Below are 24,498 nucleotides of genomic sequence, written 5' to 3'. Positions count from 1 at the left end.
ACTGAGGAGTGATTACTCCTTTGGAAAAATTAGATCGTTTCTTCAAAAGACGAAGAACATGAAAAATGTTCAAGTTGTTGATTTTTTCTCTGATCGTGAAATGTTTATTGAGTCAGTTGGAACAATGATGAGGGGTGAAGGATCTGAACAATTTACAGTGCAAGAGATTTTTAGGCTGAAAAAATTTGTTGCCAAATTGAGACGAGAATTACAAACAGAAAATGGTTTTGAAACAACATAATTATTCTGGTTTCAGTCCTTTAAGGATTGTTTTTGTTTTTTGTTATACTCTTTTCTTAATGGGGGTGATAAGGCTAGGATCACTTAATCTAAATGGTGCAAGAGATATTAAAAAAAGAATGCAGTTGTATGAGTTAATTAAACATAAAAATATAGACGTAATGTATGTACAGGAAACTCATAGTGATTGCAGCAATACCATTGATTGGGAAAAGGAATGGGAAGGAAAAGTAGTATTAACACATACGAGTTCTAGTAGAGGTGGTGGTGCTATTTTGTTTGCTAAACATTTTTTGCCTGTATCTTATCAAATAGAAGAAGTAATAGCTGGAAGACTTGTTATAATAAAGACGGAATTTGAAAAATATAGGATAAATTTTATAAATGTGTATGCTCCTACAAATGGTACAGAAAGAGTTATTTTTTTAAATAGCATAAATACATTATTACAGAACTGTAGAACTGATGATTATGTGTTTTTGGGAGGAGATTTTAATTGTACCGAAAATGAAAGATTAGACAGGAATCATGTAGAGCCTCATGCAAATTCAAGTCGAGTACTTCGTGAAATAATAGAGACACACAGTTTATGTGATATATGGAGAGAATTTAATGGAAATGTGAAACAATATACATGGTTACATACAAGAGAGAATTTTATTTCAATGGCTAGACTTGATAGATTTTATTGTTTTAAACATCATGTAAATGTTGTGAGAAAATGTGAAATTGTACCAGTTGGCTTTACTGATCACTCATTGGTTTTATGCCAGGTTTTTATTGCAAATGTTAAAGTTAAAAGCGCTTTTTGGCACCTTAATACATCGTTGTTAAGTGATCTGAATTTCAAAGAAGTATTTTGTTTCTTTTGGGATCAATTTAAATCGAGAAAGCAATGTTTTAGTGATTTGAGACAATGGTGGGATTGTGGAAAAGCCGAAATAAAATTGTTTTGTCAACAGTATGCTTTCAATGTTTCCCGAGATATTACTCAAGCTATGAGAAAACTGGAGTCTGAAATTATAGATTTACAAGGATTGGCTGAACTTAAAATAGAATCAAGACAAGCTGAGAAATTAAAGTCCAAAAAATCTCTTTTAGCGAATATGCTTGGTATAAAGGCACAAGGAGCATTGGTGCGGTCAAGGTACCAAAATTTAACACAAATGGATGCTCCTTCTAAATTTTTTTTCAGTCTGGAGAAAAAAAATGGCCAATGCAGGTACATTCACTCCTTATGCGCTGAAAATGGTCAGGTATTGACGGACGCAAGTGATATAAGACGGAGAGCCGTAAGGTTCTATAGTGAACTGTTTAAGAGTGAATGTGAAGAAAATGAATTGTTATCTGCCAGTTTTTATGAAGGACTGCCTAAGATTGCTGAAGACTCAAAAGTGCAACTGGACAGACCCTTATCTAGTCAGGAGCTTCTGAATGCCCTCAAAGATATGGAGGGTGGGAAGTCTCCTGGTATTGATGGACTCCCGGTGGAGTTTTATGAGGAATTTTGGTCTGTAATTGGTGAGGACTTGCTAACTGTTCTCAATGAGAGTTTGGCAGAGGGCTCTTTACCTTATAGTTGCAGAAGAGCAGTTATCACACTGCTTCCTAAGAAAGGCAATCTACAGGAAATCAAGAACTGGCGTCCTGTAAGTTTGTTATGTACTGACCTGAAGATTTTTTCCAAAGCCTTGGCCAACAGACTGAAGGATGTAATGAAACAAGTTATTCATATGGATCAGACCTATTGTGTGCCAGGTAGATCTATTTTAGATAATGTTCATTTGATTAGAGATGTTTTGGATATCTCAGACTTTATGGGTGTGGACTTAGGACTTATATCGATTGATCAGCAAAAGGCTTTTGACAGAATTGAGCATCAATATCTGTGGAAAACTTTAGAGTCATTTGGTTTTGGGTCTAAATTTATAAAAATGATTCAAGTGCTGTACAATAATGTTGAAAGCATGCTAAAAGTCAATGGTGGTTTAAGTGCTCCCTTTAATATTAGCAGAGGTATACGACAAGGGTGCGGGCTCTCAGGGATGTTATATTCCCTGGCTATTGAACCATTGCTAGCTAAATTAAGGAGCAGGATTGAGGGTTTATCATTACATTGTATAGAGTCTCAACATAAAGTGTCAGCATATGCTGATGATGTAATGGTCTTGGTTAACAGTCAAAAAGATATTGATGTTTTGGTCTCTGTGGTTAAGAATTTTGGTTTAATTTCATCAGCTCAAGTAAATTGGGAAAAGAGTGAGGCCTTGGCAATTGGAAAATGGGAAGAAGGTTTACCAGAGTTGCCTGGTCAAATGAGATGGAAAAGAGGTGGTTTCAAATATTTGGGGATATATCTTGGTGACGAAATTGTAAAACAGAAAAATTGGGAGGGAATTGTGGAAAAGATAGAGGGCAGACTTAAAAAATGGAGATGGATTCATTCTCAATTATCCTTTCGAGGAAGAGTGCTGGTGATAAACAATCTAGTGGCATCAACATTGTGGCATAAATTGTCTTGTATCGATCCACCTGCTGGCCTTTTGTCAAAATTGCAGTCAATTATTGTAAACTTTTTTTGGGATAAGCTGCACTGGGTACCTCAAAGTGTGTTATACCTGCCCAAGGATGAAGGAGGGCAGGGCTTAGTGAATCTGCAAAGTAGGCTGTCTACTTTTCGCCTACAGTTCATTCAAAAGCTCGTAAAAGGATCTGATTTGGTATGGCGAACGACAGCTAAGACAATTTTGCAAAGAGTTGAAGGTCTTGGATTGGACGTTGTACTTTTTTTAATGGATTCCAAGAACATTTGTTTGAACGGATTACCTTCATTCTATTGTGGACTTTTTAAAGTATGGAGACTCTTTTCTCTTTGCAGACTGGAAGAAACATGTTCTTTGTTCTGGTTACTTGAAGAACCCTTGGTTAAAGGAGCCAGGCTTGATATAACGGATGAGAGCATGTTGGGACTTACTCAAATATTGTGTTCCTCTGGAACTGTTCAACTAAAACACGTAGTAGATGTGGCTGGGACTGAACTTAATAATGTGGATGCGGTTACCAATTTGCTGAGACAGAGATCAACTCGTCAAACGGCAAAGATAATTGAACTTTGGAAAAAAAGACTAACTGAAAAGGATATGGAGTTGCTAAAAGGACTGAAGGACGGGTCAATAATCCCGAATCAAGCAGATCCCTTTCCAAAAATTGGTCTTACGCCAGACTTTAAAGGGACATCAGGACTTTTGCTACAGCTGGAAGGGGTAAAAGATGTGAATTTAACTATGATGCAGGGTAAAACAATGTATAAATGCTTTGTGAAAGTGTACAATAAGAAAATTCTAGACAAAAGGAATGATACAGTGTGGAGAACTAAACTCGATTTAAATGAGGGGGAAAAACCAGTGTGGCGAGTTTTATATAAACCACCATTGACAAAACGTGTGGGGGACTTACAATGGAGGATTTTGCATGGCATTGTGGCAGTTAATGCTTTCATATCTGTTGTTAATTCTAGTGTCGATGACAAGTGTATTTTTTGTGGACATAGAGAGACTGTATATCACTGCTATCTGGAATGTACACGCTTAACACAATTGTTTGACATGTTGAGCAGAGTTTTCCTTAAATGTGGAGAGAATTTTACTCAATCTAAATTTATTCTGGGTGCTGGCTATAGTCAGAAACAAAAAATGAAATGGCAGTTAATTAATTTTTTAGTTGGTCAAGCAAAACTTGCTATACTTATTACAAGAAGAAACAAAATAGATAATGTACATGGTCAAGAGATTTTGATAGTTTTTAAAGCATTTGTAAGGTCCAGAGTTACAATAGACTTTAAGTATTACAAGGCCCTTAATAATGTTGAAACTTTTGCACAACAGTGGTGTTATGGGGATGCTGTTTGTAATGTGGTGGAAGGAGAGTTGTGTTTTGATTTGACGTGGAGTTAAATTTGTGAAATGAAAAACTGATGTAATAAAGTCTTTTTGTAAAAAATCAAAAAAAATCTCTCTCTCTCTCTCTCTCTCTCTCTCTCTCTCTCTCTCTCTCTCTCTCTCTCTCTCTCTCTCTCACAAACCGGGAGTTGAGATGCGCTGCAAAAGAGCGCTACACACTCGCCGCACACACTGGCAAGATAACAGATGCTAAAATCCACGGGACCAGTTTTTATTTGTTACTTGTTCTTATTTTAAAATGCCTTTTATTCTTAAAACTGGGTAACATATTCTCCCTCGGAGGTATTGGATTTTAATACCGTGGTGCGCTTTAACCAACACCGCCCTGAAAGTTTACACACTGCTTATAGGGCTACAGCTCTAGTGTGTTATGAATTGCATGTTTTAAATGATAGGGAGACATGCTACGTTTAGTTTTTATTGAAAAATATAAACAATAACCTTGTACACAGTGAAATAATAATTTTTGAATGGCTTGTCTGTTGGCGGCGTAGCTATATTAATGGAGTAAGCATATTTTTTATTAATATTAAAACACATTAATACAAACTAAGCCATCCTTTGTTTTTTGTTTTTTGTTTTTTTTCTGTATATTTTCTATCAAACGAAAAATGCAGTGATTTTTTTTTTTTCATTTTATTATAATGATTATAGCTAATTATTAGGCGGTACATTTTCTCCATATTGGCTCTGATTGCGTTTACAGATATTTACAAATAGACTTTTGGCTCAAAAACATTAATGCCTTTTAATTTCAGCGCTGTATTTTGACAGATTTCGGCTTCAGCTATTCTACCTTTCAGGTATACCAGCCTTACTTTTGCGACTTGACTTGTGTGGCGTCTGTCTGCGGGTGACAGCGAGAGATCAGGTCTCAGATTCGATGTGTGGCCGCACGTTACAGTTACTTCACAGCATTTTTTAAATATTGGCTCATCTAAATTAACTTTTCATTCGATTAAAAGCCGAAATATTGCCACACAGACAAAGCAACTTCGTTTTTTGAAGAGAGCGGCTTCAGTGATAAAAGACGCACACACACACACACACACACACACACACACACACACACACACACACACACACACACACACACACACACACACACACACACAAAATGAGTATGCCTTACGTATTTATGGCTATTGATAGGCTCTTGATAGGCTAGGAACAGCCTATAATTCTGCTATTATTCATATATTCTGTTAAAAGATTTTTGTGTTCATCCTTGCTACAAGCAAATAAATAAATAAATAAATAAATAAACCTAATTGAAACAATTTACATATGGCATGGCCATCAAAATTCAATGGTCCTTAACCAGATAGTTTTTCAATTTACTTATAAAGATAATGTTACTTCAGTCATGTTGGGGAAAAAAATCGAAATCTTGAATCGGTCAAACTTTATAAAAAAAAATCTAGATTTTTATTTGCCAAATCGCCCAGCCATATGACATATGCATCTTAAAATTGGGAGGGTTTTCTGTAAAAGAAGACCATTCATCAATCTACTCCGATGTGTGACTCTCCTGAGTTCAACGAGGCAAAATTATGTTAGAACAACAACAGCAACAAGGAGCAAAACATGCAGCAGTGCTGAAGTGGTTTAAAGGAAAGCTCTTAAATTTGTTTATATAATTAATAGAATTTATATAATATTAAGGTTTGTTATCGTTATTGTGAAAGTGTTTTTTTCCCCGGTTCTTTCAATGTGCATTCGTGTCGTACACATGCATGTCTTTTGAGTTTTTGAAATGAAAAGATTTGTATTAAAATTATTTGTGTATAATATTCCTTATTTTAAATGTGCATTACATGCTGGATTTTCGATAGCAACCTAGCAAGCAGTTGATGTGTTTTTTCATGTTTATTTCGACATATGAATTTTGTCATCATTGTCATTAAACGTGTCATATTTGAGGGCAAAAGGAAAAATAATTTGTGGCCCCTTAGTTTTCATAAGGGGTTAGTTGAGTCAAAAGTGAAAATAATTCTGTCGTTAACTACTAACAACAACATTCTGAACACACATGTATAAATTTGATATTATGAAAAGGCAAAAGAAAATTGCGAAATGAAAGCGATAGTCCAGAGATGCGGTCCCCACGTCGAGCCAGGCTGCAACAGTGCAGGTCTCCAGTCGGGTCTTGAACCCGAGTCCTTCTTGTTGCGAAGCGAGCGCGCTACCCATTGAGCCACTGAGGCGCCGTACCGGCCGCGGGAAAAAAATCCCGTGCTTTATAGAGTGACCTCTGCCGGCTGACAAGGAAACGATCGAGGAATCCCTCAATTCCTGCATAAATAAATATAGAAACAATCAATAGTGCGGCCTGATAAATGATCAAGTACATTGCACCAATGTTGGAGAAATAGTAAAATATTGAAAAGAAATAATAAAAAAAATTCATTATTTATAAGCCTGCACTATTCCTTAGTTGTGTATTTATTTAAGCAGGGATTTGTGGATGTATGTACTCATTCGTTTATTTACTTATTTATTTGCATATTTATTTATTATTTTATTTATGCAGGGATTTATGGATTTTTCAGCTGGGAGGTGTGGTCCACCATAGCTTGTAGTCAAGGACGACAAAAGGTACAAGTATTAAAACAAATAAAAAGTGGCCCCGGGCCCCATTGGCTGCATTTGGATCCGAAACTTGAGGCCGAATCTTGGTTGCCAATTGATATCGCTTGTTTTGGGTCACTTTGGATGAGCTCAATTTGAACAGCCGCTCTGGCACCCAGGGTCCGTAAACGAGCGGCTTCGCACACGGCCTTTTATACCTACGGTAGGAACGCTGTTTCTCATCGACGGTAGGCCACATTTTCAACCGTCGCCTAGACTGCAAAGGTAGACGCCACCCATCTCGTCGAGGAACGTGCTGTCATTTTGGCTTGTTTAAATCTTAGTTTTATTCCATTTGTAGCCGTTTTAAAGGGCGAAGTGCGCTGCCCAGAATGCATTGCGGCAACGAACGACCAATCAAGGGGATTGCTGTGCCAGACCTGTCTTTTCCGCCTTCTGTGTGGAAATCATGTCGAGAACGGCAAACAATACCGTGTACTAGGACGTGGGAGTGCGAGGCGGGCCTAGGGGACACGTAAAGGCCCGTGGACACTTACAACTCGCCCAAGTTGGCCGTTTGATTGACAGACGATCCGGTATGAAAGTAAATCAGTAGCAATACTCGAGAGCTTGCAAATGTAAATGTGAGCACTTGTGATAAGAATATTTGTATGTGTAGGTTGAAAAGTACACTTACAGTTCTGATGTGAACAGCTGAAATCCTCGATTTGCACACACACACAACAATCCACACACTTGTGTTTTGAATTGGAAGTTGCAGATTAATAGCTGTGTATTTGTAAAATGTCATTCACAAATACAAAGTGACAGACACACGTGTGCACGGCAAATTTGACTGCATCTTTGCTCTACAACACAACCACAGGTCGGCACTCACAACCTCTCAGATTCGTCAGTACAACTACAAATCTCCCGCGCTCTGACTTTTGCTACACATCTCCCGCGATCTCTGTAGCAGAACTCATCTGTGCACTCGCAGATGCAGAGGCGTGAGCAGCGCGGGGCGGGGGGAGAGGCGGGGCTGGTGTAAAGCTGTTTCATTGGCTGAAGCCTGACCAATGAACAATGCCAGCAGCCAACAGGACTGAGGTGCAAAATAATCATTTGCCACGATTATTTTATTATTTAGGGTTTATTTAAACTATTTTCTGAAAAGATTTTTGTTAAATATCATTAATTCTACTGTAATGTACATACCAGTAAAAGAGCAGCAAAGCCAGTTTATTGGCTACAGCCAGCCAATGAGATGGGGCGTTTCTGTTTGTCAGCACACAGGGCAGCTCATGTTGTTGGAGGCCTCGAGCAATCAGAGGGTAAGTTATGATTTTTTAATAATTATCTATATGTTCAATACTGTTTGAAAAAATTGAAATATAGCTATCTGTTTAAAACTAAACATTCTAATGCCATTTATTATGCAAATATCAAGTTGAAACAAATCTGTTAAGAACACGCATTTATATGTAAAACCTAATATATTTTAAAGCAGTTTCATTTCTTTCTAATTTATACATCTACATGCATTACATCTGATTTAGGTCCACAACTTGCATCCTTCAACATGATATGCGTGTTCAAAGGAAGAGCAACTAGGTGAGGGAGACAAAAGTATTAAAGAGGAGATAACATTTGATGGGTAATGATGAAGTTGGATTTACCACCTCCATCTCATTATGAACAAGGAAAAACCCTGAAATATTTCAATACAAGTAACTAGACATTTGCACTGCACTTATTTGGACTGTAAATTTTATTTGACAAAGTACATTCCCTTACAGAACAGGTGTCAAACTCAGTTCCTGGAGGGCTGCAGCTTTGCAAAGTTTAGTTCTAACCCTAATTAAACACACCTGATCAAACTAATTGAGTCCTTCAGGTTTGTTTGAAACTTTCACTTAAGTGTGTTGAAGCAGGGTTTCAACTAAAAACGTGCAGGGTTACGGGCCTTCAGGAACTGAGTTTGACACCCCTGCTTTACAGTAAAGTGTAAAAATACTACATTAAACAATTATCAAAATAAAAGTTGTGTGTGTGGGTGAGTGTGTGTTTTGTTCAAATCTGTAGTCATCTTGGCAGGTAAAAAGAAAATATAAAGTCGGCTTCCTCTTGAACGATCTGAATCATTTTGAAGTGTTTGTAGATGAGCTGGATCATCATGTCATCTTTAGCATAAATAACATCCTATTCAAGCTATGCAGCTTCTCTGAGTTCCTCATTGACTTGAAACACGCTGATCTCTCCTGTCACTCCATCCTTACAGGAAACTGAGAAATAAAGGTAGTAACGTTCATAATTAAAAAAGTGATATAAAGGACACACTGTACACAAACATGTAAATAGATAGATGGATAGATAGACATGATGCAGGTTATAATAACCAAAACCGGTATGATCTGTAAGAAGCTGAAACGCCTAGTGTTATTTTAATTGCTATTAATGTGTGCGCGTGTGTGTGTGTGTGTGTGTGTGTGTGTGTGTGTGTGTGTGTGTGTGTGTGTGTGTGTGTGTAAATATACTTCAATTTATTAAAGTTCATGCTAGTTAATACTACAGTGTGCTGTTGCATTCATTAACAAAGTTGTAGATACTGCAATATATACAGTATAATACAGTTTATTATAGTTAGTATGGTTCAAAAACGTAATATTGTTTACTATAAATGCTATTACAACTTATTTCATGTGGGTTGAATCGTATCTTTAGAACCATATAACATGATTGAAAGCAGCTCCTAGATAACTCAAAACTGTTTCTTATATAAAAAAACAAACAAGAGAAGCACCCAGCACAGTCCTTAGCTTAGCTAACAGTATTGAACATATAGATAATTATTAAAAAATCATAACTTACCCTCTGATTGCTCGAGGCCTCCAACAACGTGAGCTGCCCTGTGTGCTGACAAACAGAAACGCCCCATCTCATTGGCTGGCTGTAGCCAATAAACTGCTTTTGCTGCTCTTTTACTGGTATGTACATTTCCACAGAATTTATGATTTTTAACAAAAATCTCTTCAGAAAATAGTTTAAATAAACCCTAAATAATAAAATAATCGTGGCAAATGATTATTTTGCACCTCAGTCCTGTTGGCTGCTGGCATTGTTCATTGGTCAGGCTTAAGCCAATGAAACAGCTTTACACCAGCCCCGCCCCTCCCCCGCCCCGCGCTGCTCACGCCTCTGCATCTGCGAGTGCACAGATGAGATCGCGGGAGATGTGTAGCAAAAGTCAGAGCGCGGGAGATTTGTAGTTGTACTGACGAATCTGAGAGGTTGTGAGTGCCGACCTGTGGTTGTAGAATGGAGATGCAATCAAATTTGCCGTGCACACGTGTGTCTGTCACTTTGTATTTGTGAATGACATTTTACAAATACACAACTATTAATCTGCAACTTCCAATTCAAAACACAAGTGTGTGGATTGTTGTGTGTGTGTGCAAATCGAGGATTTCAGCTGTTCACATCAGAGCTGTAAGTGTACATTTCAACCTACACATACAAATATTATAATCACAAGTGCTCACATTTACATTTGCAAGCTCTCGAGTTTCGCAACTGAATTACCTTCATAATCCGGCCGCTATGCTTTGACCACGCCCAGAGGGCCATGAAGAGAGACCCAGGCATGCAAACGGTTAATCTGCCCTCTTACGGTTTAGTAGATCCGTCACTTTTGGTCTTGCTTGATATTCCGGCTTTTTGTGCTTTGAATAATGTGTTGGGGTATCGGTATACTTATACATGTAGTGACTTTATTTATTTCATTATTTATCAGCCTGCACTATTCCTTAGTTGTGTATTTATTTAAGCAGGGATATATATATATATATATATATATATATATATATATATATATATATATATATATATATATATATATATATATATATGTATATGTATATGTATATATATGTGTGTGTGTGTGTGTGTGTGTGTGTGTGCGCGCGTGTGTGCGTGCGTTTGTGCGTGTGTGTGTGTGTCGTCACCCAAACATGCGAGGATGTAATACCCTTCACTTCCTGTGGGATGAGAATAGTCTATCTTTCATCTCATCAGCTTTTCAGCATGACACGTAAATACATCTCCAGAATGCTCCCAGTTGGCATTTAAACCTCAAGTCAGGTTTACAGAGAATGTAATAGGAGTTACTGTATCCCAAGCTGAACATCTGTGTTTATACTCATCCAAGATTCCAGATGGATTGTCCATTGTTTTGAGGATAGAGATTTAAAAAATAAATGATGTGCAGCTCTCTGTTACAATCTGCACCGTTTCTTACAAGATATGTGTCTTACAGGTATGATTTGTTAAAAATTAGCATGGTATAATGGCATAATTATTTTGCTGGCACTGTTCCATGAAGCACTCATTTTAATTGAAGAAAATGTATTGAGATCTTGTCTCTACTGTAATTTTGATAGTTTGAACAGACTGCAGATATCATATAGTTCTTTGTCCCAAGTTCCCAATCAATCAATCAATCAATCAATCAATCAATCAATCAATCAATCAATCAATCAATCAATCAATCAATCAATCAATAAATACATTAGTTATACTGATAACCAAATATTTTGCAGTAGTGTATGGCTTAACCTGTTAGCCAGCATTCACCTATAGGGATTTACAACTACCTAACTTTAAACAGTAACAGTTCTTGACCCCAGTGTGCTACATACAAGCATTAGGTATCATTGGAAAGAAGACACTGAGCTTTACTATGGTCCATCTATCCAAAGTTTCATGCTAAAAATATGGAATGTTATACATTATAAAGTAATGAAAAAGAGAAATTGTACTGTATTTTTGAGTATTTTTACTTTGGCAATTTGTTTTGAACTAAAAAATACTTTATGATTTTGATGAAACTTACCTATCTCCGGATGGCATTTAATAGTAATATTTAGCCATTTTAATTTGTTTTCAAATAAAAAAATTCCTATGTTATGCTGAAGAACAGGTGCCTTAATGGGGTAGAAGTCTAGTTTAGACAGCTGTCCTCAAGTTAAATGCCCTTTTTTGTGTTATAAGAGGAAACTTTATAAAGCATGAAGTCTAGGCTAAGTGTCAGAGAATGACTTCATCCACACATCCCATTCCCATGCTCACACTCTGAACTCAGCTATGAACTGACATGGCTGGAGTTTGCATTTTAACACATTTCTTGAGAACTAGAGCAACGCTTTATGATCATTGTGTTATTTTACATTAAACAGATTGTTAGACTGTCATCTAGACTGTAAGTTTTCATTTAGGCAATATATGATTGCATATGATGAATGATTGTTAATTGTTAGGTTATTAAAGCATTAGTTCACCTAAAACATTTACCCTCAAGGCATGCTAAGTGTATGCATCTTTCTTAAAATCCAACTAGAGTTTCATTAAAAAAGTTAACTTCTCCTGTCCATGTGTTTTTATACAAAAAATATCTATATTTAAAACTTTATTAATAATTTTATGTAACTTCTGGTGAGATGCAGGGATTATATGGTTTATAAAGTTTTAAATATGGATATTTTTCTAAGAAGATTCTCTTCAGGAGAATTTTATTCACCCTCTGGAGCCATGGAAGGTACTTTTTATGATGAATGGATGCACTTTATTGGACTTCCTTTGGGCTGCTGATGAGAGTCAGCTGACCGTTACCGCTGTAGAGCTTGAAAAGCCCTGGATATACTATGTACATCTTTTACTCTAATTAGATTTGACTAAAAGAAGAAATTCATATATACACCAATTGTAGGACTCCTTGTGGTTGAGTAAATCATAGTTTAATTTTTATATTTGGTTGAAATAATGCATGCGTTTATGTGCTGTGTGACAACATAGATTGTGTGTGTGTGATTGTTTCATCTGACTTGTGTCTCCAGGGCGATTTGATGCAAGTGGCATTTCTGATTGGAGAACCAGATGCAGCTCAAGATCACTGTGCCTTTTTCCAGCCCCAGTGTGGTGGAACTGGACACAAACCACCTCGCTCTCCTCGCATACACACTGAAGAGGTGAGCAAGCCATACTCTACAGAAGTGTCAGGCGCATGTTGATGTCTTCTATGTAACTTATATTGTATATCACAAAATGGTTGGTATTTGTAGTGATCCTAAATAAAGTGAACATGTACCTGATTTTTAGAGTTCTGTCTACACAGAGTCATCTTTTTTCATTCTCTGTCTAGGAACTTTTGCTATCCTCTAATGACCTGGAGGACTTGTTAGAGTCAGCAAAGAACAGTGACTCTATTCGGGCAAAACTGAATGTAAGTAGCAGTTTTTTTTTACTCTATTTGAACGAAATTCCGTACATATTCACCCAAAATTGTTCATGGTAACATTTGCGCACTCTCTAGTAATGTGATGCTCAGATCATTTTACCAACTTGGACCATCTTGTCTTGTTCAGCGATATGAACAATTTTTTTTGAAGTCATTTGACAATACCACAATAGCCTCAACTATATGCAGTCTGATTAATTGATTTGTTCATGTCTTGAGTCATCAATCAGGTTGAGTTTAGTCTCTAAGACTAAGGCCCAGTCCCAGTTCTATCCCTTAGCCCTAAGGCCCTGTTCCATTTGTCTTTAGCTTGAAGGCGTAGGACTAAGGGGAATGGCTAGATAAGCCTTGAAACTGAGATTTTTGAAGACCACACTCGAAACCAAGGGGTACGAAAATTTCCCAGAGTACACCATCTACAACGGCAGCATGGCTGCTCACGAAAATAAAGAGATGTACAAATTATTTTTATTTTTTATTTTTTGTCATTATTACGAATTTTTACAACAAACAAGCATATGTTTTAATACATTCATAACAGCATTTGTGTTTTAACGTTATACGTAAAAAAATAAAACACTAAAATAAACCATGTATGTTATCTATAATCCCTAATAATAACTCCTGTATGGTAGCCTCACAACATTTAGTCACTTGATGACACTTGAATACACTGTCAGAAAAGTCTAGTGGCTAGGAATTGGCTTTTTACAGCTATAATGCTATAATAATGCTATAATGTTAATGTTGTTTTTGTGTGTTTACATAGATGAATATGGCCATGGTGTAAATACACAGAACAGTTATGATCTTATTGCCACATTATATCTTTATGATAACATGATATATGCCTTTGGTGATTTCCTGATGATAAATACCAAAAAATAACACAACTGGAATAACTACAGCAGTCGCCATCGTCGATCTCATATGAAGCATGAGATGACGATGACATATGATGACGTGTGCAGGTGCTGTAGTGCTGTCCTATTTCTTAGGGGTACAATTTTGAAGCCCTTCCCCTTCACACTCTGTTTCAAGGGCCAAGGGGAAGGGGTAGGGGTACAAAAATAAAATTGGGATTGGGCCTAAATGAAATCAAAATGATTAGTTCATTCCCATCATATGGATAACATAAAAAAAAAAAAAAACCTGTCCAAAAATCCTATTACCACTGTCAGTAATATAGAAAAGAACCATCATGACAGAAATTCAAACATTTATAAGTTATAATGAGTATTTGGAATATTTTTTTAATTATGCAATCATGCTGTCAAGTCACATTTTGAAAGAAGAAGGACTCAAAAACTGAAGGACTTAAGAGATGAATGAATATGATAGGCTGATAGGTCTTTCACGTAATGAACAAATGACTCAAATCCAACAGAAGCCTTGAAAAAAGAACTAATCTTCTCCTCCCATATGCACAATATTAAAATGCATGAATGAAGGATTTACTCCCTGTTTCCAAGTCACATTATAGATAAGTTGAAAATGAACGAACGACCCATCACTAACACCTTCATAATCATGCCAAACCTAATGAAGCACACAAGAATTTGCCTTGCACACTGTCCAAAACAGGGGCGAAACTGTGACAATTCAGACATGACAATTAAGCATCATTAAAGTGATCCATGATTTTATGCAATGTTAAAAAGCATTCATTCAACACATTTTAAAGGGCCTATTTCAATTCAATTTATTTATAAAGCACTTTAAAACAACACAGTCAAGCAAAGTGCTGCCAACAAAGAGTAAAACAAACTTTAAATTACAAATAAACAAGCATAAAATGTCAACATCTCACGCTGTGCTAAAAGCCAAATCGAACTGGTGGGTTTTAAGAAGAGATTTAAAAACACTAATGAAAGAGGCTTGTCTAATATACAATGGCAACTCATTCCACAATTTTGGTGCAGCCACAGCAAAAGCCCGACCCCCTCTGAGCTTTTGACTGGTCCTGGGCACACCCAAGAGGAGCTGGTCGGCTGACCTGACCGAACGAGAAGGTGTGTAAGGTCAGAGAAGCTCAGAGAGGTAGAGGGGTGCAGCACCATTTAGACACCTAAAAACAAATAAAATTAACTTAAAATGGATCCTAAAATGCACGGGCAGCCAGTGAAGAGGAGATAATATCGGGGTGATGTGCTCGTATTTGTGTGTGCCAGTTAAAAGACGTGCAGCTGCATTCTGAACAAGTTGCAGTCGAGAAATAGAAGACTGACTCACTCCAAAATAAAGGGCATTGCAGTAGTCCAAGTGGGAGGTAATAAAAGCATGGATTACCGTTTTAAAGTGCTTGTGTGATAAAATGTGCTTAATTTTGGCCAGTTGTCTCAAGTGAAAGAAGCTAAAGCGAACAACAGACCGAATCTGGCTGTCAAGAGTTAGTTATTAACAAAAGACCGAATCTGGCTGTCAAGCTTTAGTTCAGGACCCATTTTAAAACCCCGGTTCACAATATCTGGCTTACTGAAAGTTCAACATTCACCTATGATGAATATCATCTTTTTAAATTTGTTTGGACAGAACTTTGTGTAGGTATAGTGTGTCCACAGTCATACTGGAGTAATATAAACACAATAAGTCTGTTTTTTTTATTTCCTGACATTAAAATAGAATTAAAATTTCTTCCAATTTGAGGCAGACTTAAACGTGATATAGGAGTGTGGTTTCCCTGCCCACCGAATTGATTGACAGCCGCATATCATGTCTCCGTTGTAACGCGTATAATCATATCAACAGGACCGGATGTGTGCAAAGGAACTGGGATTAAAAGATCTGTTCAGCTCTCTGTGATCATCAATCATCATCAAATGTGATCTAGAATGGGTTTTACAAGTTTAAAACGTTTGTAAAACAGTGCACGTTTGTAATGAATTACAGCGTTCTTAACTGTTCTTACTGTAGTATTTCTCACAAACGTCACGTGAGATCTGCTTCCTTCATGTCTTTCACTGTGCTGTTTATCTGACAGGGATTGAGGCCCACTCTGACATGCATGTGGGAACGGTGGGTGGGGAGAACTAGCAATAAAGGCACAGGCAACAAAAACAGCCTCAAGATCAATATTCTGAAAGGTATAATAAATAATCTGATGGGTGTTTTAAGCTGAAACATTCACAAAAAGCTTCTTTTAAATCATAAAAAGGGGTAAATTAGCTTCCCTTTAATGTATTTTAGGTCTTTTATCCACAAAATATTGAAGAGCTTCAAAGGACTGTGTAAGAATAGCAGAACACAGCAGACAATCATACTGATCAATTATATACTACATTCAGCACTATGAACAAGCTCCTTGTGTGTTCCACAGAAGATAAAAAAGCAGTACGAGAGAGTTTGATGACAGAACTTTGGATGAAGTAGACCTTTTTGAATCTAAACCAACTGTTAAGTCGTCTAGCAAAAGATCAAACAAATTAAATATACTATAAAAATATTGATACTGCTATTCCTCTACAGTTTTTTTTATGAACAGGATAAGCAATTGCTTAATCCTGTCTACTTTGGGCATTTCATGCCTTGCAAATCCAAGATTACATATACCCTGGCAAGTGTATCACATTATTTCAATAGGTACTTTTATTGGACTACAGCAACAGAAGCATTTTATTATTAGATTAATATCACGATTGCATGTTTGATGTTAATACTACTGCTTGAAAGCAAATTACACATGGACTGTCAAGATACAGTATGTCACCACCAAAATATCTCATACCTCCTAAGAAGCTGTATTTTTAGTTGCACACCTTTAGTGTGAAGCTAAAAGTCATTTAGTGTTTAATTTAATTTCCCGCTTGCGGTTTTATTATGTGTGGACATCCAAAAAGAGCATTCCTGATTAAAACTAATGACAGCCTTACGGTCTTCAAAACATACCGTGAACCTGGTTTCACATATCAAAGCCAAGTGTGTTTTCCAAATCATTTAGTCTTTTCTTAGGCCAAGTTAAGGTGGTGTTTGGTGTTGCTGATCTATAGCAGTCCATTCATGTTTGGAAGCTGGGAGCTCTTTGGATTCATGGTCATTGAGGGTTGTTACTCAAATATTGAAACTGCAGATATGAATACTTATGGACTCCATAGTCAATCCAATTCAAAAACCAAATGTTTCTTACGGTGAGGACTAGCATAGCATGTTTAAAACATCAAGTGCCTCAATCAATCACCTGGACTCCATTATGTTCTGTCAAAAAGGTGGTGGATTTCAAAGACAACGGAGTACTAGCTTTTAAAAAAAAATAACCTGCTTTATTTCTCCAGGTTTACTCTCGCTCTCTTGCGGCGTAACCTCTTAACTATGAACTTTTTGTTGTGGTGTTTCTCTTTGATGCCTACGCCGTTTTTGGTTTGCCAGTTTCCTGGACAGATTAATGGGAAACTTATGGCTTTCTTTGATCTCTTTAACTCAACAGGAGTGCAGGGGTGAAAGGTAATCACTAAATTAGCATGTCACCCATTTAAAATGTCACAGCTTTTAGGTCCAAATCATGATTGTTTAGTTGGATTTTTCTCAGTTTACCAATATATATGATATAGCTCGCTTTTAAATTGAGTGAGATTTAAAATCTGTCATTATAAAATCACACTCTTACTGTCATAGTATTTAGTACAAACCAGGGGTACGTTTCCCAAAACCATCGTTAGGCAAGTAAGGTCGCAAGTTCCCTTGTTACAAACATAGTTTGTTGATTTGCCGTTTCCCAAATCCGTCGCTCCAACGAACATTTGCAAACTGCGTCGCAAACTTGAAGACTCGTTAGAAACATAATTCGTGGCTGTGTTCTATTCCCACTTATCCCCCCTATGCCCTATTCATTTAGAACATTCTAACATTCAAAGTTGGAATTATTAAAAATAAAAAGGCATTAAGGTCATCTCTCTTAGGTATAATTTGCTTTCAAACTATTTTTACAGTTTAGTTTTAGCGATCTTCATGTTTACATTTGTGCTCCCTTTGCAGTGCAGTTTAAAAACATTGATGTCATTTTGAACACCTAATTCTTTAATTCTTTTAATTTATAGTGGGTTATTTATTAAATATCTGTATAGTATATGACATGGGCCTGTTGGTTAGAATATTTCTGCAGTGGTTTACATTTCTCAAATTGTAAAAGTAGACTTAAAAAAAATAAAAAAATAAATAAGTAAATAAACTGCATCCTACTAAATTACAATAATAATAATAATAATAATAATAATAATAATAATAATTATTATTATTATTATTATTAGCATCGTCATCATCATCATCATCATCATTAATAACAATTAATAATATTATTAAAGTATGTTTGTTATTATTTAAAGTATTATTTATTATTATTAAAGTATTATTTATTTATTTATATGATTTATATATGACATTAGAATACGTGTTAGCTTTTGTAAGTGATATGTTTTAGAATAGAATATTATAATGTTCAACTTCTCAATAATATTAGTAAAGCAAACTTAGGCCCTATGTGCCATTTACATATTTTTCAGTTAACATGGAAAGCGACTGCATGTTTTTACCAAATCTATATTGGATTTTATTTTAAATGCGTGTTTGTATAAAACAATATAAATTGAAATTATGGGTTTTTCTCTGAAGAAGTTGTTACTCCACCCAGTTTAGAACGTCATTATGGGCGTTTTACGTTATAACTAACGTGGTGTAAGATGGATCTGCGACAAAGAAACTACATGTTTTGGGAAACACTCGTCACTACATAGTTCTTTTCCCAAACGATGCATCATAGTATGATAGTTCAGCTGCGAGTTACATCGATGTTTGGGAAACGCACCCCTGGTTGTCTATTGAGAAAAGTCTCATTTTGCCTTTCATTAAGCTGTGACATTATGTGAAAAACTATGAATATTTTACTATAGCTCAAGTTCTCGAGCATTTACCTTGTCAAGACATAGAGTGTTGTGTGTGCTACAATACATGTTTGTTTGACCCACAGAGCGACATGTGAAATGTCAGAGTTTATATTGTATATACATTTGTGACTGTTTCTGTTTATTTATTTTGGGTTGTTCTCAGTCTACAGAGGCAGCTTGTACATTTAAATATGGTGTTAGCATGTTTAGAAATAGCCTTTTTTTCTCGTGGGTTTCGTTTGGCAGAGGTAGGCACGAGCATGTAATTGATTTTCTCGACACTAAAATTAGGTTTGAGTTGGATGGAGATCTCCTCTAGGGAAGTGTCAAAATTACTCAGACTGGCTGTGAAAGATTCAACAGCTCCAGACGTGCCTTTGAACTTGCTCTGTCTTCGAGTGTAAATGTAGCTCATGCACAGTCTTTAATGATATAGTTTATTTGTTCATGGACACAATTGTGAATGTGCATGCAAGCATCGCCAGCTTTTCTTAAATTAAACACTTTAGAAGTGTTGCTTATACATGTTCTTTGTTTATAAAAAAACAACAAAAAAAAAAACAGAGAGAGTTGCTGATTTTCTCAACATTTCCCAATAACAGGGGAAAAGGTTGAGTGCATGCTGTCCATTCTGTAGTCTTACTCTGCCTGAAGGCTTATTATTAATGGTTCCTGAGCACCAAATCAGTATATTAAAATGATTTCATGTGACACTAAAGACTGGGGCAATAATGATGCTGAAAAATAAGCTTTGCTATCACAAGAATAAATTACATGTACACTCTCAGAAATAAAGTACAAAATCTGTCACTTCTCAAAGGTATATTTTTGTAACTAACAGCTTCTTAAAGGTACATATTAATACCTAAAATATATATATATATATATATAAATGTGTACCTCATACTGTAGTACCCTAATGGCCTGTTTCCACTGAGTGGTAGGGTATGGTCGGGTCAGTACGCATCACCTTTATCAGGCTTGCGTTTTCACTGCCGAATGGTACCAATGGTACCCTTTTGGTGGGTGTGGTGTACGACAGAAACTTTTAGTCAATGTCCTTCTTACTCGAGGAAGTGTCAAAGTAAAGCTGTACGGGTCGTTCACCTATCATTTGAGAAGCACAAAACAGATGCTTTATACACATAAATACAACAATACTAACCTTTCTATGAACATGATTTGATTATAACTGCAGATCAATGAACATTAGTGAATATCAATACTCATCAATAATGTAAAATAGCCTACTTCGATGTCTGCAAATATATAAAATAAATAAATAAATGCAACATATATGAACACATACAGACTCTTACAGTCTTCGATATGATACCAATTACAGAAAAACTACACAGTATAAATTTAGGCCTTATCTGGGTTTAAAAACAACACACAACACATAGCCCACAGTTAGTGCAATTCTCTCCGCTGAATCTTTAATCTTCACCAGCAAATGTAGCCTCTTGTTAGGAAGTAATTTTGTCATTCTGAGTTCATAATAGTCCAAAAGGTGATGATAATAGTTAAATTTGGCAGTTTTTTCATGTTTTATATTGCAGAAAAAAATCATTTGCTGCTGTTTTTTCCAGCTTCTCCTTTGTTTTTTTTGCGCTTCACTCTCGCGTTTGTCGGTTTCTGAAAGGATCAGACATGAGAAGCACTTCAATAATCACGTATCCGTTATTATCATGAGCTTAAAAAGTTTGTTATTTCAAATAAAGACGCGCACGTGAGCTCTCTGGAGAAATCGAAACCGCTCTCTTTTAGGCCTCCTTGTAAACAACAACGAGGCACATGATAGATTCTGCTCTTCCTCTTGGTTTTGTGGCTGCTCATCAAGACGACGACAAGGTCTTTTTGAGCTTGGGTTGATCATGGCTCATTATTATATTGTAGCGAGGCAGAGGGAAAACACAACCACAGTTAGATGATGTTACAAACAATTCCCCGGAGGGTGCTTTATTTACAAGTGTAAAGGGGTGAATGAGTGCTCTTCTCAAGGGTGCGTGCTCAAGTGCTCCGGGGAGATGGTGAAGACTGGTGAGAGGAATGGTGTTGGATCGGTCACGAGCTGGATTCGGCTGTGGGAGAGACAGAGAGAGACAAGCGTTAGCGCAGGGAGTCATGTGCAAATGAAGCTCAGTTTCCTTCTGTGTGGGGCTGGCTTATATCTCTCCCTGGCTGATGAGGTCCAGCTGTGAGCGATCCGGGGTTGATGAGTGATCCAGCTGGTGTGGATTTGTGCCCAGGGCGACGTGGTACTAGCCGACTCGCTACATTCCCCCCCCTTAGCGTCGTCCTGGTCCTGGGTATTCTGCGAAGGAAGAGCAGTGTGTTGAGAGGGGGGGTAGAATGTTTTGACAGACCTGCCCATCCTGACCAGAGCCGTGAGAGTCCGTCTGCGTTTCCGTGGGAGGCCCCGGCTCGATGTTGGACGTCAAAGTTGAAATCCTGGAGCGACAGGAACCACCTGGTGACCCGAGCGTTGTTGTTCTTCGCTGTAGCCATCCATTGTAGTGGGGCGTGGTCGGTCACCAGAGTGAATTTCCTGCCAAGGAGATAGTACCTTAGCTCCAGGATTGCCCACTTGATCGCCAGGGCCTCCTTCTCCACCGTTGCGTAGCGGGTCTCTGCGGGGGTAAGCTTCCGACTCACGTACATGATGGGATGTTCTTCATCGTCGTGGACCTGGGAGAGGACAGTGCCCACCGGGTGTGGAGAAGGCGGTTTTCTCCTTGGCGTCATCACTTAGTGGAAGTTGCCAGTAGCCTTTGGTGAGGTCGATAGTGGAGATAAATCGGGCTCCACCCAGCCTATCCAGCAGCTCGTCCACCCGAGGCATGGGGTACCCGTCGAACTTGGAGATCTCGTTGAGTTTCCTGAAGTCGTTGCAGAAACGGAGGGTGCCATCGGGTTTGGGGACCATCACTATTGGGCTGGACCACGGGCTACGGGATGGTTCGATGATGCCTAACCTTCTCATCTTCTGGATCTCCTTGTCGATAGCCAGCCTGCGAGCCTCTGGAACTCGATAAGGCCTTTGCCGGACGATGGTGCCAGGTGGAGTGATAATGTTGTGCTGGATGATGGTGGTTCGGCCCGGTTTCTCCGAGAACACATCCTTGAACTGACCAACCAAGGCTTGCAGCTCCGCCTTCTGATTTGGTGAGAGTTGCTCACCTATGTGGACAACGGGAAGAGTTTCTTCAGTGAAGGCAACGAGATGACCTGGAGCTGCAACCCACTTCTTCATCAGATTAATGTGGTAGAGCTGTTCTTCCCGTCTTCGTCCCGGCTGACGGACTCGATAATTTACCGGCCCTACCCTTTCTACCACCGTGTATGGTCCCTTCCAAGATGCGAGGAACTTCGAAGTTGTGGTAGGTATGAGTATCATCACCTTGTCCCCTGGGTGGAACTCTCTGGGTTGGGCGGGCCGGTTATACAATCTCTGCTGGGCGCGCTGGGCTTCGGTCAGGTGTTGTTTGACGATGGGCATGATTTTCTCGATGCGTTCTCTCATGTCCCGTACGTGTTCAATCACCGACCGCTGGGGGGCTGGCTCCTGTTCCCAGGCTTGACGAGCCACATCCAATAGCCCTCGGGGTTGGCGGCCAAACAGCAGTTTGAAGGGGGTAAAGCCTGTGGAGGCCTGGGGGACTTCCCTGATACCAAACAACACGTACGGGATCATGAGGTCCCAGTCGCGCCCGTCCTCTGCCACCACCCTTCGGAGCATCTGTTTCAGAGTCTTGTTAAATCGCTCGACAAGGCCGTCAGTCTGTGGATGGTATACTGAGGTTTTTAGTTGTTTTACCTTGAGGAGGTGACAGAGGTCTGCCATCAACCGGGACATGAAGGGGGTGCCCTGGTCGGTCAGTATCTCTGTTGGGATTCCCACTCGACTGCATAGCAGAAACAGCTCCTTCGCGATGGCCGATGACGTGGCTTTCCTCAGGGGAATCGCTTCAGGATATCTGGTGGCATAATCGAGGATAACAAGGATGTGCTCATGTCCCCGGGCCGACTTCGGCAAAGGCCCTACCAAGTCCATACCAATTCGGGTGAAGGGCACATCGATGATGGGTAGTGGTATTAGAGGGCTGGGGGGTGGTCGTTGGGGAGACGTTCTCTGGCAGATGTCACATGCCTGGCAATACCTCTTCACTTCCCCGTCTAGCCCCGGCCAATGGAAACGATCGCGGATCCTTTTCACCGTGTTGGCCGCTCCCAGATGTCCAGCCATCGGGTGGGTATGTGCCAGTTCTAAGACCGTCTCCCTCTTGGTCCTCGGGACGACCAGTAGTGTCTTTTTTTCCCCCCGCCTCTCTGCGACACAGTACAGCAGACCATTTTCCACAATAAAATGTGGGAGGGGGTGAGGGCTGGGAAGTCGCTCATTACCGTCGATGATCCTTACTTGCGGCCAGCAGTGTTTGAGCGTCTCATCTTCCCTTTGTGCTCTGCCAAAATCGCCTCCTGCGGTTATCTGCTGAAACAGATCAAAGTATAAATTAGCAGATATTGATGACTCACCCCCTCTGTCGCTTTTGGTGGTCATCAGCGCTGGTTTGCGGTCCCGATGAGCCCGTGACTTGTTCTTCTTCTTTGAACGAGCCGATAGAGCGTGGTGGTGAGTGAGGAGTTCGTCAAACCCCGGCCAGTCTCTGCCCAGTAGGAGGGGCACAGGAAGATCTGGAACGACCCCGACTTCGATGCGCCAGCTGCCTGGTTTTGCCGCGATGGTCACTCTTCGGGCGGGTACGTGGCGGGTATCACCGTGTACACACGTGATTGGAATAAGGCTTTTACTTTCCTGGCGGTACTTCAAAGTCTTCGGGTGAACCAGAGTGATGGCGCTTCCTGTGTCTAACGTGGCCGTTTGTGTTTTTCCCTCTAGCTGGACTTTATGGGTGGGAGCTTCGGGAGGGATGTTGCGGTGTACCGCGCACCCTGCTGTCCAGGCCGGGGTCGAGTGCGTCGTCGGCTCGGTGGGCATCGGCTCGTCCATCGGGCTGGGGACCGCTGGTCTGCCGCCTGGTCGCGCTGTGCCCTCCACCGGTCGCCAAGGTGCACTTACCCTCCGGGGTGGCAGAGCCGCTCTCTCCCCATTGTCTCTGGCGATGTGAGCTTCAGCCAGCTCGATCGCCTCCACCAGGGTGGCCAGTGACTCAGGATTTCGCATGCTGGTGAGTGTTCGTAAACGTCGGGGTAACGCTCGCATCATCTTCTCTATAATCACCTTCTCAGCGACCTGGACTGCCAAGGGATCTCCTCCCAATAACCATAGCCTTCCTAGGCGAGAAAGTTGAGCTGCTTGAGTCCTCACTGGCTGCTTCTCGTCATAAGACCACTGAGAAAACTGTTGGGCTGCGCTGATTGTGGATAGCCCCATTCTGGCTAATATCTCCTTTTTTAACGCTTTGTAGTCTTCATTTTTGGGTGTCTCTAGTGAAAAATATGCTCGTTGCGCTTCTCCTGTGAGAAACGGAGCCAACATTCTCGCCCAGTTTTCTTTTGGCCAGCCTTCTCTCTCGGCAATAACTGTAAACGTATGTAA

General features: G+C 39.2%; 1 protein-coding gene across 7 annotated transcripts in view; it reads left to right on the top strand.

The window, feature by feature from the left end:
• si:ch211-196i2.1 overlaps window positions 1–24,498 on the top strand; it is a 143,430-nt gene that overhangs the window by 50,290 nt on the left and 68,642 nt on the right. For all 7 annotated transcript variants that reach the window (XR_015520132.1, XR_015520131.1, XR_015520130.1 and 4 more), the window contains 2 exons: window positions 12,662–12,793; window positions 12,967–13,047. Coding sequence is in view for 2 of the 7 variants with exons in the window: in XM_087300948.1 (XP_087157074.1) it covers window positions 12,662–12,793; window positions 12,967–13,047 (213 nt within the window). In the remaining 5 variants the exon portion in view is untranslated. The remainder of the gene's footprint in view (window positions 1–12,661; window positions 12,794–12,966; window positions 13,048–24,498) is intronic.

This window comes from Danio rerio, chromosome 21 (genome assembly GCF_052040795.2).
Source record: "Danio rerio strain M-AB ecotype USA chromosome 21, GRCz13ab, whole genome shotgun sequence".
NCBI classification, from domain to species: domain Eukaryota; kingdom Metazoa; phylum Chordata; class Actinopteri; order Cypriniformes; family Danionidae; genus Danio; species Danio rerio.
This window is presented reverse-complemented; position numbering and strand designations above follow the sequence as displayed.